Source organism: Dromiciops gliroides, chromosome 3, assembly GCF_019393635.1.
Source record: "Dromiciops gliroides isolate mDroGli1 chromosome 3, mDroGli1.pri, whole genome shotgun sequence".
In the NCBI taxonomy this organism is placed as follows: domain Eukaryota; kingdom Metazoa; phylum Chordata; class Mammalia; order Microbiotheria; family Microbiotheriidae; genus Dromiciops; species Dromiciops gliroides.
Genome location: NC_057863.1, coordinates 442,303,278 through 442,322,980, shown reverse-complemented (window position 1 = coordinate 442,322,980; position 19,703 = coordinate 442,303,278). Strand labels below are relative to the sequence as shown.

Sequence of the window (19,703 nt, the reverse complement as noted above, 5' to 3'; positions counted from 1 at the left end):
GGCTACCATGGGAAGGGAAGCACCTCTCATCAGGGGGGAGGGAGCACTCTTGGATTCCCCTGGAGCCCTAGACATTCACAGCCATGGGCTTCTCCTGGACACCACTCTTCTAAGGGAGAGAACTTCAAGACAGCCTCTGAACAACTGATTAAGCTAACTAAATCTTGGAATCACCTTGTAGAATCAACCTTAGAATCACCTCTTTGGCAAGTTATATTAAAGACCATTGTGAGGAAATGGGGAATGGTCTCCTGTCAATAATAATATAATAGTCACCGTTCAAATTACACTCCTCCCGACCAGTTTGGGGAAAAAGGTTTCAATCCTCTTTCTTCCCCTCCAGCAAACAAGATCGCGTGGTTCAAAGAGCCCTGAGCTGGTCTCAATTAGGTCCACTCCTGGGCTGTGTCCATATAAGGGAAGATTGAAGAAATGCCCGTGTCACCTCCCCCATTGGCTAAGAAGAACCCAAAGAATAATTATGGAAATTAGGGTTAGGAATACTGTGTTCTGGTTAGCTAGTTTTTGCACATAGACTGTAACCCTTGAGTAATTGGACCAGTGATGAAAAAGGGGAAGGTCCATTCCCGTTAGGGATTAGGGGATAAAATGGGCCTGTGAGCCCCCCATTCTTTGCACCCACCAGCTTCACACTGGGTTGCCCATTCTCGAGAGAATAACAATAAATGAGCCTTTGACACATCACCTCCACTGAGTTCCAGAAAATTATTGAGCAGGAGTCGTTTTCCTCACATATTCCTTTTATGCTTTATGTACTGAACATGATCAGATTTACGCATTACTACCAGCAACGTTCCTAGTTGCTGACTTGAACATGAAGTATATTACATTTGTTACATGCTACTCTCTATACATTGGTGTGCTAGTAAATATTTAACAACCAGCTTTGGGGGGGGGGGGAAGGATGCACACAGAACACATTTTTAAGTTTAATCTACACACTTAGTGTAGACAATCTTAAGTCTAGACAATCAACAAAATCATAAATCAAGCCCTGGTTTGTAAGTTTGCCAATTTGTGAAGTATAACTGTTCACACTGAAAAATTAATAGTTGAACAGCCATTTTAAGCTTGCTCTAGCAAACCTCTCATCTCTATATTATACTGAGAGTCCTACATCTTTGCTTGTTAGACTATTAACAGGGGCAGGAGTTTACTAGCTTCTAAGGATCTTAGGGGATGAGAATCAGGATAAGATCCTTTTGACCCCCTTCATTCCCTTTCCCTCCTGCCATCACCCCCCTACACATACACACTTTCCTCAATAATCCCAGACCCTTTGATCTTTTTAACCAATGGGGGAGGGGGAACAGGGTTGGGGCAGGTGAATGGAAGGATGAATGTATTCCCAGTATCTCCATATTCCCTTCTCCTTGTGTAATGTTGAATGAATTTTACTGTAGAAACAATATTATAAATGATGTTCATTTCTCAGACTATGCCATTAACCTTTAATGTAGTAAAAAATCCCATATTTTTGCAATATTAGAGTTTTTACCCTTTCTATTGTGTGTGTATATATATATATATATATATATATATATATATATTATCTACACTGTTGGCTAATGAGCTAGTCTGAGGACCTAACCACTATATATAACATTGTTTCTATGAGAAAAAATGTTCAAAATTTGAGACAATTGACTTATAAGCACATTTGTGGAGTGCCCACTATTTGTAAATTGAGGGTTTCCTGCATAAATTAATTATTCAGCACCTAAATGTTCTGCTCCAAAATTACTGTGCCACATGTGTTTATTATTTGGTGGGAAAGGAGAAAAAATGAACAATAAGACACTAGGAAAAGTTTGTGTGCATAGAAGAGGTAGCATGGTACAGTTGAAGGGAAGAGTTCTGGAGGATGTGGGTTCATATCCCACCTCTAACCCATGTATGAGGCTGGGCAGGTGCTTTACCTTACTTGGGCCTTGGTTTTCTCCTCTCTAATATGAAGGAGTTGGACTAGATGATGGGTTCTTGACATGGGGACTGTGAACTTGTTTTGTTTGTTTGTTTAGTTTTTGCAGGGCAATAAGGGTTAAATGACTTGCCCAAGGTGACACAGCTAGTCAAGTGTCTGAGGTCAAATTTGAACTCAGGTCCTCCTGAATCCAGGGCCAGTGCTTTATCCACTGCACCACCTAGCTGCCCCCTGTGAACTTGTTTTTAAGAACATTTTGATAACTATATTTTAATATATGGGGGCAGTGAGGTGGTACAGTACATAGAAAACTAGGTCAGGAAGACCTGAGTTCAAATCCGACCTCAGACACTTACTGGCTATGTGATCCTGGGTAAGTCCTGTTTGCCTCAGTTTCCTCATCTGTAAAATGAACTGGAGAAGGAAATGGTATCTTTGCCAAGAAAAGTGCAGATGGAATCACAAAGACCCCATTCAGTCACAACTGAAATGACTGAACCACAAAAATTTCAATATACTGTAATTGTTTCCTTTGTAATCCTATGTGCTGTATTTTTTGCCTTTAAAAACATTATTCTGGGGCAGCTAGGTGGTACAGTGGATAGAGCACCGGCCCTGGAGTCAGGAGTACCTGAGTTCAAATCCAGCCTCAGACACTTAACACTTACTAGCTGTGTGACCCTGGGCAAGTCACTTAACCCCAATTGCCTCACTAAAAAAACAAAAAACAAAAAACATTATTCTGAAAAGGGGTACTCAGAAGGTATCAGAGGGGTCCATGACACAATAAAGGTTAAGAATCCTTGAAACTGTTGGCTTCAGAGGTTCTATCTAACTCTGGCTCTATGATCTTATGGCTTAAAACTATGATGACAAAATTTGAATTTTGCCAAAATTCTCATTTGTTCTCTCTCTCTCTCTCTCTCTCTCTCTCTCTCTCTCTCTCTCTCTCTCTCTCTCTCTCTCTCCCTCCCTCCTTCCCTCCCTCTCTCCCTCTCTCCTCTTCCTATCTTTAGTTTGGCCCCTAGTTTAACATTTTATATAAAAGTTCAAACATATACTAAAGAATGGCTGTTACTCTAACTTGTTTAGGCATTAGGAATAATAATTATAATCTGCTTTAGGCTATGGGCCAGAATAATATCAAAAGGAAATATTCATTCCCAGTTACAAAAGCAGAGCTCATAAATTCCAATTGCCAGGTTTCCACTTGTGGTTGAACATTTCAGGGTGGCAGGGAGAGGGGTAAACTGAGGCTGGAAGAATGTTTATGTAGTCCTTAATTGACTTGCCACCGAACCTAGTTAGTACTGACCTCTTTGATTACATGGTCAGGGTGCAGCACCATGGTCATCTTTACCAGTACCAAGGCATAACAAGGTGATGAGAACAGATATGGAGTGTATTTGATTATGGCAAAGCCCTAGAAATAAAATAATCTTAAAGCATGCATATTACCCCCCTCCATTAACTGAACACACACTTGATTTTCGTGGTATATAACTTCTTTCATATATCATCAAGAAAATGCCTTGGGGCAGCTAGGTAGCACAGTGAATAAGGCACCAGCCCTGGATTCAGGAGGACCTGAGTTCAAATCTAGCCTCAGACACTTGACATTTACTAACTGTGTGACCCTGGGCAAGTCACTTAACCCCCATTGCCCTGCCCCCCCAAAATGCCTTAAGAGACAGGTCTGGAACCATTTGACAGAAGCCTACTTGCCAGCTAATATACATATATACATACATACATATACATATACACATATGTATATGTTTATGCATATATAATGTATATTTTTTAATACAGTAGAGGAAATGGAATTTGCTTACTGCATATTCTGTCTCTAGCCATTCTGATGTCTAAAACTGTCTTGATGGTACATGGTGAAGTAGAAAATCCTCAAGGTGACCAAGCCCCAAACGCTTTAAGATCAAAGCCAACACCTTCAATCATACTGCACTTGGAAATCATTAGGTACATATGATCTGCAGAGCACTGCTGTGCTGTTTGAGCTGTATTGGCTGAAACTTTGGGCCACATTATCACTCTCAAGAAGAGTGTGCTGCAGTGATGTGGATGTTACAAATGCATGAATAATCACAAGGAGAATTCTGTCTTCAAGAAGAGGCTGTGATCTCCACTCTGCTGAGGCGAGATTAGGAGTTTCCAGCTTCTTCCAGTTGTATGCACCTTGTTCACAAATAGGACAGAACCGCAGGTTAGGACTTAGCTATCATTTGAACTTAGGTCTTCCTGACCTGGTATTCTATGTACTGCACCACCTTGATGGCCCATATATTAAAATACAGTTATCAAAGTGTTTTTAAAAACAAGTTCACAGACCTCATTTTTATTGTTTCACAAGATGAAAAATCTAGGATTGAAATGAGGTCTTCCATTTCTAGTCTGGAATCCTTGAACAGAGACAGTTTCTTTGTACTGGCTAATGAGCCTTGGCTGTTTAATGGAAAAATCAATCAGGTAGGAATCATTTTAAGAAGTGGGATTCTCCAACCTTAGGGTTGGAGTTTTGTTTCTCATAAAGGAATTGAGGAAAACTCACCATAAAAAGAATATACACCAGGGGGCAGCTAGATGGCGCAGTGGATAGAGCACTGGCCCTGGAGTCAGGAGTACCTGAGTTCAAATCCAGCCTCAGACCCTTAACACTTACTAGCTGTCTGACCCCGGGCAAGTCACTTAACCCCAATTGCCTCACTAAAAAAAAAAAAAAAAAAGAATATACACCAAATTGTAAACTCTTTGAAGAGAGGGACTGTGTCTTATTCATGTTTATACATCTGTCTCTCTTTGTGCCTAGCACATAGTAGTAGATGCTCAACAAATGCTTGTTCAATTTAATTAACTTGAGAGAATTTATCTCCATTATCTATGGGAGAATAACAAAGAAAACTGGGGACTTTCCCCTCACCCACCCACCCTATAACCCTGTTGGGTCTCAGGGTAAAACCAGAACCTTGAAATATTTTCAGAAGAGGTTTCTCAGTCTTTTTTCCTTGATTGAATGAATAACAAATTCAACAGACATTCATTAAATGAGTACTAAGTGCTGGCTCTTCAGAACTCCATTCTCAGATTTCCAGGTGCTTACTGGATATCTCAAAATAGATGTCTCATCTTAAACCCAGTATATCCAAAACTGAACTCATTACCTTTCTCCCCAAATTCTCCTCTCTACTTACTTTCCCATTTCTGATGAGCGCATCACTATTACTACCACCACCACCATCATCTCTAGCATTTAAGGTTTACAAAGCACTTTACAAATATCATCTCATTCTATCCTTACAACAACCCTGAGAGATTAGTGCTATTATTATCTCCATTTATAGATGGGGAAACTGAGGCAGACAAAAAATTAAATGACTAGCCCAGTCACATAGCAATTAAGTATCTGAAGGCAGGATTGGAGCTCGTGTCTTGCTGACTATGGGTTCAACACTCTAGCTGTAACTCCAACTGTCTCCAGCATCCTTCCAATTACTCCATGTTATCTTTAATTCCTTACTGTCTCTTACCCCACCCCCCCACCCCCATCTAATTGGTTGCCAGGTCCTGTCATTTATACTTTTATGACATCTCTTGTATATGCTCCCTTCTCTCTCTGATATTGCCATCACCCTGGTCCAGGCCCTTGTTTTTTCACACCTGGACTTTGGCAGTAGCCTTCTGGTTGGTCTCTCAGTCCCAAGTCTCTCTTCACTCCAGTCCATTTTCCACTCAGGTGTCAAATTAACCCTAAAGAGCAGGTTTTACCATGTTTTCTCTCCCTCACCCCCCCACCCCGCCAATTCAACAAACTTTAGATATTACCTACAGAATCAAGATCAATATTTTGCTTTTTAAAAAAATCATAAAAGTATTTTATTATTTTCCAGTTATGTGTAAAGATAGTTTTCAACATTTGTTTTTATAGGATTTCTGGTTCCAAATATTTCTCCCACCCTTCCTTCCCTTACTACTCCCCAAGACAGGAAGCAATCTGATATGGGTTATATATGTACAATCACTTCAAACATTTCTGCATTAGTCATGCTGTGAAAGAAGAATCAGAACACAAGGGAAAAACCTCAAAAAAGGAAAAAAAAAATAACGGCCCCAAAGTAAAAACAGTATGGTTCAATCTGCATTCAGAATCCACAGTTCTTTTTTTCTGGATGTGGAGAACATTTTCTATCATGAGTTCTTTGAAATTGTTTTGGATCATTGCACTGCTGAGAAGAGCCAAGTCTATTCCCATTGTTCATCATACAATGTTGCTGTTACTGTATACAGTGTTCTCCTGGTTCTGCTCATCTCAGTCAGCATCAGTTCATGTAAGTCTTTCTAGGTTTCTCAGAAATCCTCCTGCTCATTGTTTCTTACAGAACAATAGTATTCCATTACATTCATATACCACAATTTGTTCAGCCATTCCCCAACTGATGGGCACTCCCTTGATTTCTAATTCTTTGCCACCACAAAGAGAACTGCTATAAATATTTTTGTACATATGGATCCTTTTCCCTTTTTTGTGGTCTCTTTGGAATATAGACCTAGTAGTGCTATTACTGGGTCAAAGGGTATGCACAGTTCCATAGCCCTTTGGGCATAGTTCCAAATTGCTTTCCAGAATGATTGGATCAGTTCACAGCTCCACCAACAGTGCATTAGTGTTCCAATTTTCCCACAGCTTCTCCAACATTTATTATTTTCCTTTTGTGTCACAGTAGCCAATCTGATAGGTGTGAGGTGGTACCTCAGAGGTGTTTTAATTTGCATTTCTCTAATCAATAGTGATTTAGAGCATTTTTTCATATGGCAATAGATAGCTTTGATTTCTTCATCTGAAAACTACCTGTTCATATCATTTGACCATTTCTCAGTTGGGTAATGAATGACTTGCATTCTTATAAATTTGATTTAGTTCCCTATATATTTTAGAAATGAGGCCTTTATCAGAAATACTGGCCATAAAAATTCTTTCCCAGCTTTCTGCCTCCCTTCTACTTTTTTTTTTTTAAGTGAGGCAATTGGGGTTAAGTGGCTTGCCCAGGGTCACATAGCTAGTAAGTGTTAAGTGTCTGAGGCTGGATTTGAACTCAGGTACTCCTGACTCCAAGGCCAGTGCTCAATCCTCTGTGCCACCTAGCTGCCCCCATCCCTTCTAATTTGGGCTGCATTGCTTCTATTTGTGCAATTTTTTTTCTTTTGGTGAGGCAACTGGGGCTAAATGACTTGCCCAGGATCATACAACTAGCAAGTGTCACGTGTCTGAGGCTGGATTTGAACTCAGGTCCTCCTGACTCCAGGGCCAGTGCTCTATCCACTACACCACCTAGGTGCCCCTGTACAAAACCTTTTTAATTTTGTGTAATCAAAATCATCCATTTTGCATTTCATAATATTTTCTGTCTTTTGTTTGGACATAAATTGTTTTCTTATCTATAGATTTGAGAGATAAACTATTCCTTCCTCTCCTAATTTGCCTATGGTATTACCCTTTATATCTAAATCATGGACCCATTTTGACCTTATTTTGGTATATGGTGTAAGATGTTGGTCTATGACTAGTTTCTGCCATACTCTTCCAGTTTTCCCAGCAGTTTTTGTCAAATACTGAGTTCCTATCCCACAAGCTGGAATCTTTGGGTTTATCAAAGAGTAGATTACTATAGTCATTTACTACTGTGTCTCTTGTGCCTAACCTATTCCATTGATCCACCACTCTATTTCTTAGCCAATACCAAATAGTTTCTGATGACTGCTGCTTTATAGTATAGCTGTTTAGCTTTTAAAATCCTTCATAAAGGGGCAACTAGGTGGCACAGGGGATAAGGCACCGGCCCTGGATTCAGGAGGACCTGAGTTCAAATCCAGCCTCAGATACTTGACACTTACTAGCTGTGTGACCCTGGGCAAGTCACTTAACCCTCATTGCCCTGCCCCCCCCTAAATTGTAAAATCCTTCATAACTATGCAACTTCTCTAGTCTTCTTCCACCATTATACCCTGCTCCCTATGTACTTTGAAATTCAGTGATACTGGCCTCATTGCTGTTCCTCAAACAAAACTTTCCTCCCAATTCCAGCCATCTTCACTGGCTTATGAAAATGTCTAGAATTTTCTATGTTTAGAAAATTGTGTCTAGAATTTTCTTTTCCCCCATCTCCTCCTCCTGGCTTAAGTAGTTTCCTTCAAGAATCAGCTAAAACCCCACCTTCTGCAAGAAGCCTTTTCTAGTCTTTTTTAAATCTTAATGTCTTCCCTCTGATAATAGCTCCCATTTATTCTGTATATATCTTGTTTGTATGCAGTTTTTTGCATATCGTTTCTCCCTGTAGACTGTGAATTCCTTGAGAGCAGAAACTGGTTTTGCCTTTCTATCTCCAGTGCTTAGCACAGTGGCTGAACACAGTAGGCACTTAATAAATGCTTGTTGACTTGATTAAAATTAGGTTATATAGAAGTCTTGGACTTTGGTTTTTGCTTCTTGCAAACGTGCCCTTAGGGTGTAGGTGCTGTGCTGCTTTCTCCCCAAACTCAGAGCTGTTGCAGTATCCACTAAGGTGGGAATGAAAGTATATAGAGGAATTCACTAAGTGGAAGGTGGTATCTGGGTGATCACAACTGTCACCAACAACCACTTCTATGCCACAAGGCAGAAATTGGAGAAGATGCTATAAAAAGCCAATAGATAGATAGTTCCTGCTCTGATACATGAAGTAGTATTAGTAAGGGAGAAATCTTAGAGAACTCTTTAGATTTTCCCAAGTCAAGGCTTCCCATTCCATGGGATCCAGCAGAAACAGAAACAGTTGTAAATGACCTTTTTGAAAGATAAACAAAATGAAAAAGCTTAATGTTGTAGATATGTGCACTGACGAGCATCCCTACCTTCACAGCCTCAGAACTCTTAAGAAGCTTACATTTGGGAACAAAGAGCTACTAGTCGGATGGTCATGTTCATACTTGTTGTTTAAAGAGCCTAATTTATGTGGAACTTACCACCGAGAGGGGAGAACAGGTATTTCTTCTGAAACTACCTATGATAACTTGACGAGCCATTTTGACTTCTTCAGCATTAAACTGAATTATCCCTCTAGAGTTGTCCCAGTGTTGTCCACTGCTAGAAAGAAAGGAAATTCTAGCATTGTTCCTCATCTGATTTTGAAAATATTCTCAAGGAAAGAAAGAAAATATTCTCGCATTTTTGTATCAATTGCTTTCCATATTCCAAAGAACTTGCTTTGTATCATTTGGGACTAACTTGAGGTGATTTGAAGCCATGTTTTAAAGAACATTTCACTGTTTTATCTTGCCCTTTCTTCTACCCCCTTTTTTCCCTATTACCCCTAATTCCCAACAGAGGTAAGAGTCATTGTTTGGTGGTGACAGGGTTGCTGACCTATTTGGAGTTAAGGCAGCCACCATGTCAAAACAGGAGTCCACTTCCAAGGAATCTTTTTGCCATCCTCAAAATCTTTACAGACATGATGTACACATATGGTATCACTGGCCCAAGTCTCTTTTCTCATTCTAGGAACTGAGTTTCCCATTTTTTTCTTTCTTTTTGAATAGGAAACAGTTCAGTGTTTTCAGACATTCCCACTTCATGTTAGTTTTTATTGCAATTTGCTACCTCTGAGGCCTGGCCCCGTGGGGCCCAAGTAGTATTTGAAAATAGGGCCAGTGGCCTTGAAGTGTTTTTCTGAATAAAAACAAAATACTTTTTTTGATGTCTGTTACTCTGTTTTCTCAATAAGCACATGCATAGGTAACTGACCAATGGTGAGTCTCATTGGCATTAACAGGTTTTCTAGTTTAAATGCTCATGACTATTTTTTTTCCATTCTAGCTGTCTGAATGATTAATGTGACTAGGAAAATACTGTTGACCCATTTAAATCATGTCAAACAACATCCCTTGCTCATCTACATAATGAAATACACACTGAACATTAAATCTTAAGTGTGGGAGCCAGTGAACTACAAAATAATGTTTCACTCATTTAGATTAGGAAGTAAAATATAGGACATTAGTACTAATCATAGTATTAAATATTAAACCATGCAAATTGTAATTGTCATTGAGAAAGAACTATAACAGAAAAGACTAATAGCATTTCAGTTATAGCAGTTAATTAGGGGAGGTTGGGGGGTGTCATATGCAACAGTGTGAGGTTTAAGAAAAGTCCATGTGTCAGATGAATTTTTAATATGCTGATATTGTGGGATTCATTTCATATAGTTGAGTTCTTTCACTTGTTAATCAGCAGTTTAGCAGTGTTAACCCAAAAAACAGCTGTCTCAAAAAATAGAAAAAATAGTCAGTATATTTTTACATTATTTTAGTAAAATATCCTCTGAATTTTTAATTGAAGTTATTTTGATCATCCATCAGACAACAAATGAGATAACCCTTTAAAAGAAAGGTTTTAATTTTATGTGGACATTATTTCCAGTGTGTTTAAATAAACACAAATTTCAAAGATACTGAATTTAGGCTATTAGGTTTCTATGGTTACACACCTTTCTGAGTTATTTTGTGTATTGTGTAAATAGGTCTATGAGTCACCTATAATTATTTGTTTTTTTGTTTGTTACGTTAGTAATTCTGTGTTTGGTTTAATTTAATACAGTTCACACCACATGCTTTGGTTTATGTATATTTTAGTCTGTGTGATTGACAGTGATTGAGCATTTCTCATGGAGTGCTTGGTTTTTTTTTGTCATAAATGATGTATGTTGGTAGTGCTAGAAATGTAAACAAGTTCTTCCTCTATTACTGTTTAATAAACAGGGAATGTTATGCAAAGAAGAGACCCTTGTACATTTTAAAGCAATAAGGTAGGGCAAAATCTAGTTGGATATTCCTATGAAAAATTCACATTACAGGTATTTTTTTAAACTATGCTCTTTAAAACTTGTTCTATAATCCTGTCAATTACTCAGGGAATTTAATGGTACATAGGGGCTTATGGGTAACCTACGTTTGAATGAATAACATTTAAAGACAGAATTTTAAAAATAGAAGTTTTCTGATAAAACTCAAATATGAAAACAGCTGGTACATTAGCTTAGATATTTGGATGAATCCTTAAGTTTTACAGACTTGATGATAGGCCAGGTGGTAGAAGAGTTGATTCTCCTGTACTAGATGACACTGGAATTCCCTTGTCTAGGAAGGAACTTTGGATAGGAATAGAGACTGAGTCTTTCATAATTCACATAACTGGACAGTACCTATGAGCTTCCTGGCTCTTCCTTTTAAAGATTGGCATTTCCAACATTAGAAGGTTAGGCAGGATAATACAGCTGCATGTTTATTAACATGAATTACCTGTGGCTCATTAAAAATTTTTTTTAACCAGTTTTTCACTGCCAGTCAATATACTTTGATTTTTACCCACCATCAGCAACTAGCAACCAGAGATTAAAAAAAATTAATTGGACTCTCAGCCCAGGTAAATGTGGAGAAAATCCTGTAAGATATTCCCTCACAAAAATAATAGATTTTTGGCTTAGCCACCATTTTGTATTTTATTCCTCACTCTTAGTCTCCCTCTAATGAATGTATTCATTTTTATTATGTCTGCATTAGAAATATAGTTCAAAAAGTTATAAATAATATTTCACTATTAGGACAATTATATCAAAGCCTCTTAATATAAAAATGTGGGGGAAGCTAGGTGGCACAGTGAATAAAGCACCATTCCTGGATTTGGGAGTACCTGAGTTCAAATTCAGCCTCAGACACTTCACACTTACTAGCTGTGTAACCCTGGGCAAGTCACTTAACCCCCCAATGCCCCACAAAAAAAATATAAAAATATGAAGATGGATTTAACTGTCCACCAAGTGTGACAGATAGTACCCAATTCCATCAGTAAGAATTAGCATTTTAAGTTAAATCATGTTTTCAAATATGAGCATCAGCTTGTTTAAATAAAAATAGAAATTATAGATACTTAAAAAAAAACATCTCCAGTTGAGGAAATGATGTTATAGTCAGATGTCTCTCTTGCCAAGGAAAGGTAACACCTGATTAAACACTCAACAAGTCTCCCTTTTAAGTATGTACTCTTTGGGGGTACTCCTCAGTTATTGTATTAGTACCCAAAACTATGGGGGTAAGTGGGTCTTTGTGCTTACAATTAGCCAGTTGTCTATTGGTTGTATTGCATATACAGTATTTTGTTGTGACATAACTGTTCCAACCCCAAAGAAAGCTACTCTCAGAAAATATGAAATTTTCTTTTTTATTACAGTCTGCTGTGTATTTTGTCTTTATTTTCATTGTGAAAATAACCCTTTGAAGTGTGACCTTAGATTCTATTGTTTTAGAGCTATGTATATTCAATCACAGAAACATGAAAGTACATTGCTTTCCTAAAGCCTTCGCCTTTTCATTTTGGGTTGTGATTACTGACTCTAGTGACCATCTCTTCTATTGCATGGTGATAAGGCAGAGAGAAAAATCCACACAATTATCAAAACCATCCAGTACAGAATTTGTATTCAAATGTATTCTTTTTATTTTCTGTTCTTCACCTGGAGTTATGCAATCAATGAAAACATTGCATGTAAAGCATTTTGGTGTAGATTTTTTTAAAGCCACTGATACTGCATTGTTCAGCCCAGACGGAAGCTTCTGAGCTATTTTATACCAATTGTTTGCAGAAATGACTTTAAATGGTACACATACATACTAGGGGAAAAAACCCAACTAACTCTAAGACACTACATATAGAGTATCATTGGTGTTTTTGCAAAATAAAGCCCCCAAATTCTCCTAGTCGTTTTCATATGCTTTAATAGAATAGAAACAATGCATATTAAAGCTGTCTCTATAGTCAGCAGCTTTGAGGCTTTTTGGTCCCCTTTCCTAGGTTTCCTATGTATTATGTGATTTTGGACCTAAATGACTCATATTTTGGATAGGATTATGTATGACAGGAGAATTCATATGACCTATTCCCTAAAAGAATTAAAGGCAGGCAGAGAAGCTGCAAAGGAAGGGTACTACTTTAACTGTTTTTTAACTTGAGATACTTTTCATATAAATTGTTCCCAAGATTCAAATCAGTGTGTGAATCTTATCAACTTGCTGTTTCTGGTTCTGATTTGTGTGTTTTATTGCAAACTCCTTTATTTTCTTCATCTTCACCAAAAGTGTGTAAGGTAAAAGGAATGTTTCTCTTGCTAGACTTTGGAAAGTTGAAATTTGCCAGATGTCTTATGCTAACTAGGGGTCTATATTCCCTAGGTACCACCAGTGTGAAACCCTTAATATTACTCAGCCTGAGCTTTTGGATTTGATTTCATTTCATGTTGTTCTGTGCTTCTACTCTAATTAGCACTTGTCTTTTGTTTTGTGGTGTTGCTGGATTCAGAAAGCTTACAAGAGGAATGGTTTTTTGATGACATTTTTTTCCACTGGCTTAACTAAAGTATTACATTTTAACTATGGCATTAATAAATCACTTCTTTATCTTCCCAGGCAGAATACAATATTTCTTTGTCAAAAAAGTTGGCCTGTGTATATGCATTGTTAAAATGCAAAAAAAATTATACTTTTCTGTAAACTTTAACTTATAGGCAATGAAATCTGCTAAATGTATAGTATATTTATAAAGGCAAGCTTAGTGACTTTCCATTTTGATGTGAAAAAGGCAGATTTCCATCTTGAGAAATTTGACTACAAGTTAGTCCCCTCCTTCCTTCCTTCCTTCCTTCCTTCCTTCCTTCCTTCCTTCCTTCCTTCCTTCCTTTCCTTCCTTCCTTTCCTCTCCTCCCTCCTTCTTTCTCTTTTTCCTTCCTTCCTTCTTCCCTCCCTCCCTCCCTCATCTCATAAGTGATTTTCTGTTAGCTTTGGAGTTAGGGAATGAGTTCTTACTACAGTCATTTTTTATACCAAAAATGTGGGCTAGGTTTCTAGCATACTATTCTTCTCATTCCTCCAATATGTATCAATATAGTAAATATTCTTGTTTCCCACTTTAGTTTACCATAGACTGGAAGATGGTTTATTTTATTTTATTGCAAAGGGGTGGAATAATGATCAGGGAATTAGCAATCCAGCCTTTTTAAAGAAGCAAAATGAGAACTTCCCCTCAATTTTCTTCTTGTTTGTCATTGACATTATACTCCATCAATTGCTATTGATAAAAAAAAGGGAAAAAAAAAGGTGGCATGGAGCCAACTTCCTGAAAGAGCCATGGAGAGGGTCATGTTTTGTCGTGACCTGGGCACTCTTACTTGAATGTTGTTATTATTAGGCAAGGGTGCCCTAAGGCTGTCACCCTTCCTGTACATAGAAGAGGCTCTGAGTCTTTCTAGCTTTCCAACTTACCTTCTCTGGGAGGACTGGGAGGCCTGGGGCTTTAGTTTAAGGCTGAATGATGAATTCTGAGAACTCCAGTTATGTATTTGCTTCATTTGAATAGGCACACTAAGCAGAGAAATAATAAATGGTTTCATAAGCAGTGGTGGTAGTGTGCCCAATTTTAATATGAGAAAAATGTAGAAATTCAAACAAAACCTTATTGGCCTTTATTAGCTTATTCTAGTCTAGTGGAAACTGCCAACTATAGCATTAAATGACTGGTACAAATTGTGAGATTCGCGTTACATGTTGTTTCTGTGTAAAAAAAGCATTTATGATTGATTTTTCTGGCCATTTAAAAACACTCTCCATTTCATATTATCTTATGCTTTCAAAATGTGACACGACAGTATTGAATATAAATAACCATAAAGCCACTATTCTTTACATCTCAATTAGAATCTTTATTTTAGACAAGTGTATGTGCCAATACATTTTGGGGTTCAGCTGGGTATTTGACCATATTTTGAGCATTAAAAAAGTCTCCTCCCCCCAACACCTGCATAGCAAATGGAATTGTATCCTCATTAAAAATATTGTTTGATAAACACTGTAGCCTTATCATCTTGGGGGAGGGGAGTTGCCAAATGCTGCTAATTAGAGAAAAATGTTTTTTTACAGGCTTGTAAAACAGATTTAGTCTTCTCTCTGTAATGGCATCTTGGCTTGTAATCCAGGAAACAGTCGTGTATGGTGTCCATAGCCATGATTTCCTGAAATGGAGAAAAAGTGTGGAAAGCATCTGGAGAAAAGGAGACTCCCTTTACCAGCTTGTTTCCTGTAAGCTAAATTGGAAGACCTTGTCTGTGCAAATAGATTTCAAAATAGAGCCTGCCCTTTGACTGTCTCCATAATTACATGGCTCTCTCTGTATTTTATTTGGCTGCCAGAGCAGTTAACCCCTGGAAGTAAGGGGCTGATGATGGCGTGGGCCAGCATGGCTACACATGTCCATGTGAATAGAATACACTGTTGTTTAGAGAAGCCTAGTTAAGACCTCATTACAATATTCTTTAACTTGACTTAAAAATTTTTACAAGTTAGATAATGTTGATTGTGGTTGGGTAAAGGCCTGCTATATATAGATAAAATGTAGAGGTATTGGTTGTTTAAAAAAAAAAAGGGGGGGGGGAGAGAAAGTTCCTTATTGCTTTGATGTAATCAACATCTGTCAACAGAATGAATTTGCTTTTGTTTAGTTTCAAGGGCTCTTGTCCTTCTGCTTTGCCCAATCAGTTTCTGCTTCAGCCTGGGGCATTCCTCTATGTTGTTCTTTTATTCACCAAATGCACAGGTTTTCTCTTGTGAAATATGAGCTTCTCTTCTGCTATACAGGTTACTTGTAGTTGGAAGAAACCTTTAATCTTTTACATTTATTCTTGAAATGTGCATCTTGAATAGTCATAAAAATCAATAAGAGAGGTATATTAAGTATGCAGACTATTTAATTTTCCACTCCCTACAATTTTTCTAAGATAGTAACACTGTCATGCAGATCCTCAGTGTTTTAGGTTAAGAAATAGAAGACAGATACATTTTATCATATTCCCTTTTGGTTTTGAAACAGAGTACTTTAAAAGCTTGCATCCATACTCTAGGTAATTGGTTGGAGTTACTGAAGTGTTATCTTTCCTCAGTTCCTAAATTAGCCTCTTCAAAAGGTATTCCTATAGTGTATTATTTACTGAGACTGCCATAGGAAGCATTTTTGTTGTTATTATTTTAAGCAGTTACATAAAAATATCTCAAAGACTGCCATATTGGAATTAGATACCATTTAAAAGTTAACCTGTTCTTTAAATAATCTGATTTAAAGTTAAAATAATTAATAAATGGAAATCCAGTATTTGAAAATGGATTGGTAAAACACGATTGCTTTCTAATTTGGTATCCTAATTTGTTATTATTTAAATCTAGTGTGGAATCCTCAGTTCATCCAAAAGAACTGACACTATTGTAAAAATCAACCAGATATTAACATACTATAAATAATACTTTTGTAACTAGCCCCTGGCTTTTGCTGATGGTTGCAGAAAAAAAAAACCATATTAAAAGAGACGTTTTCATGATGTATCCTTTAAAATTATATATTATCTCTGTTGAGTTTGTCAGCTTCTGTGAATTAGTACCAGGCTGACTTATATGGGTGATAAGTTTTTGGTTTTTTTTCTGCTCTAACACTTGATGCTTTTGAAATGTAGAATAACTGAGAATTAAAAACCGGGATGGTGCTTCCCTTGAAATGAATTTAATGTAAATGAATGGTTTAGATGGTAATAGGCCACACCTCACTAGAAGTGGACTTCCTTCAATTTCATAGCTGTTCAAAAAGAAACATTTTAAAACACCCGTTGGAAAGTTCAATGAACCTCTCCCTTAAAAAATACTTGTTGACCAAGAGAAAAATCACATTTACAAGGCTAAAATCAACTTAATTAAGGGTCATTAATAGAGGTGCACATAAAAAGCCCCACTGCTTAGTGGGTGAAATGGGAGTATTTCATTATGGCATGTAGCCTGTGTGAACAGATAACAATTAAAACAGACCTAGACTAAAAGGCTAATAAATATAGGGCACATTGTGTGCAGCAAAATTAGTCACTTAAAATGTACCCCAGCCTCTACCATACTTCAATTCTGTAATTCTACCTTTGGGGCTGAATCTGTTCAAGGAGGAAAAAAAATGCAGCCCTCAGGAGATTCTGTTATTACTATACATGGGAACATTTAAAGCCATACCAAAGATTTACATTGTAAATATAAATTTAAAATGGGGAAAATATGCCACAAGATCCAGGATACATACAGCAATTTTGAGAAGTGCTCAGACTGCGCAGTGTGATTCTCCATGGAGCGAAAGAAGCACTTGACTATAATTTTCAGTGTTCAGCACAAACTATGTGCTGATACAATTTTGGTGACACTGAAAATAATTCTTATTATTACACTTGATAGCAGTAAGTATTCTAGTATTCATAACAAATAACGTATAGATTTGCTACCTTTTAAAAAAAGCCTGTATAGAGTTTTTGTTAAATAATCAACACTAGACATCCTCACCATGATGATCTGTTTCAAGACCAGTAGTGAAGATACAAAGCATCTCCTTCTTGAGCTCCAGGCTCTCCTGATGCTTCTGATACCTTTGCATTGGAGTCTTAAACATATATAAAGATGGGTAAAACTGTCTCTTGCAGTAATTAGCACCACCTTATAACTCATGCCTCCCACCCTATCCCCCAAATAGCTTAACAAAAAGATGAACTGTGGACTGCAGTTGAACAATGGTGAATAGAACTGGACCACAATAAAGGGAGGAGTATGGCCTAATGGGAACAGGCCAGTTTGTTCCCATCTCTGATGATCAGTGAGGTGGGTGCATCAAATTAGTTATGAATGCAGTAATTTAAGAGTTAGGGAGTTGAAAAGAGGTATGAAAAATACTGTTTTGACTGGGACTGGTAAGGGAGATGTTGAGGGCAGGGGGGGGGGAAGAAATGTGTAGAAAGTGTTAAAAAATTTTTGAAATTATGATATACTATTTTTTTCCTCCAAGAGCCATCTAATAAAACAGGACATGGTGATTTTTGTCTTTTTTTTGTGGGGGGGTTTGAGAAGAATTTTGTTATGCTAGTTTCTATTTGATAAATCAGTTTTTCTTCATTTCTTTTTTGTTTGTTTGTTTTTTTAGCTTTACTACAACCTTTATCTTGGAATGGCATGTGGTTGGTTTAAGTACATTCTTCATTTCACCTGTGAAAGGACTAGATTTTTTTATTCCTCCTAGTTTGTAATGAATAGTTAGTGGAATAACAACACAGTACGGTACCTTATTATCCTGTTATCTTGTGACAACATTTATAGTGTGTCTTTTATGGGATAGAGGTAAAAGATTTCATTCCAAATAAAGAAGTATCCTGTGAATGTGGAATAATTGATAAGATAACTTGGCACACATATAGCCACAATTGTTAACAGATTGAATGTTTCTGGTTATGTGTTTTAGAGTTTAGAATCAGATATTTAGAATTCTAGTATACAGTCAGCTCTGTATCCGCATCTAGCCTTTCATCAATCTTTTCTGTAGCAAATTAGGTACAATGGCAACATTCTGTTTATACTTATAGAGAATATCTGAAAGATATCTATACTCCTATCTAAATGAGAGTGGCACAATGGAAAGAATAGCCTTAGACAAGTAACCTCACCAAACCTCAGTGTCTCTATCTGTGAAATGGGAATAAGAGTATTTTTACTATGTAGTTCCCCAGATTGTTGTAAGACTCAAAGGAGATTATGTATGTGTATATATACAAATATAAATATATATAATATAATATATAGTGCTTTGAAAGCCTTAAAATGCTATGTAAATGTGAGCTGTTATTATTGTAGTTAATAACAATATAACCCCAGTGAGGTTAAGTGATTTGCCTCAGGTCTGCCTCTGATCTGGGATTTGAGCCCAGGCTTTCCAAGCTCCAAGTCATCCCTACCCACCCCACAGGGTCATGCTGTCTCAAAGACAGGCAAGTCAAGTCTAGTTGGTCTCATGCCTGGACATAAATGTTTCATGTACAGAAAAAAATTCCTCTTTTGTGACTCTACTAGAACTGGGTAAAACTGATAGACTGCTGCCTTGTAAGGGATTTGGCTGCTTTGACTTAGGCTTTATCACCACTCATAATTCCCTGGCCCTCAAGAGGAGTTAGTAAGAGATTTTAGGATTCATCCAATCCAATCCCCTAATTTAACAATGAGGAAATTGAGTCCTGGAGAGTTTACATGGCAGAGTCAAAACTATAATCAAGATCCCCAGACCACTAGTCCAGAATTTCATGTTGTCTCTATGAAAGCCCTGATAACTTTTGAATACTTTAGGTGCTGGGATGAGGTTCTTAAGTGATTCTTGTGGAAAGTATCATCTAAATTTTTCTTCTAAATTCTTAGCATTTATGGTTTCTGTTAAAACAACACCCCCCCCCAAACACACACACACACACACACACACACACACACACACAAAACCACACAAAACAACCCAATCCATCCATCACAAAACAACTCATTCCCTGAAAAGCACATTTTGTATCTTGGACAATACACATTCCTGAGTTAATTCTGGATTGAAGCACTTGCTTTAAAAAAAACAACAAAAACAAATGAATGTGGAAAGTCGAAGGAGATAGAGTACTAGCCTCAGATTCAGGAAGAACTCAGTTCAGGTCCTAGCTCTGACATATAGTAGCTATGGGAAAGATACCTAACCTCTCAGTGTACCAGGCAACTCTCAAAAACTAAGTGTATGAACAATTGTCAATCTCCATTGATAGAGGGACTTTTCATACTAGGCATTTTTTCTGTA

At 37.4% G+C, this 19,703-nt stretch overlaps 1 protein-coding gene across 7 annotated transcripts in view; it reads left to right on the top strand.

The window, feature by feature from the left end:
* Window positions 1-19,703, top strand: part of METAP1D (methionyl aminopeptidase type 1D, mitochondrial) — a 99,174-nt gene that overhangs the window by 52,165 nt on the left and 27,306 nt on the right. For 2 of the 7 annotated variants that reach the window (XM_043994377.1, XM_043994376.1), the window contains exon 2: window positions 14,960-15,118. The exons of the other annotated variants lie outside the window; for them this stretch is intronic. In XM_043994377.1, the coding sequence (XP_043850312.1) occupies window positions 14,992-15,118 (127 nt within the window). In that variant the 5' untranslated portion in view covers window positions 14,960-14,991. The remainder of the gene's footprint in view (window positions 1-14,959; window positions 15,119-19,703) is intronic. 7 annotated transcript variants of the gene reach the window in all.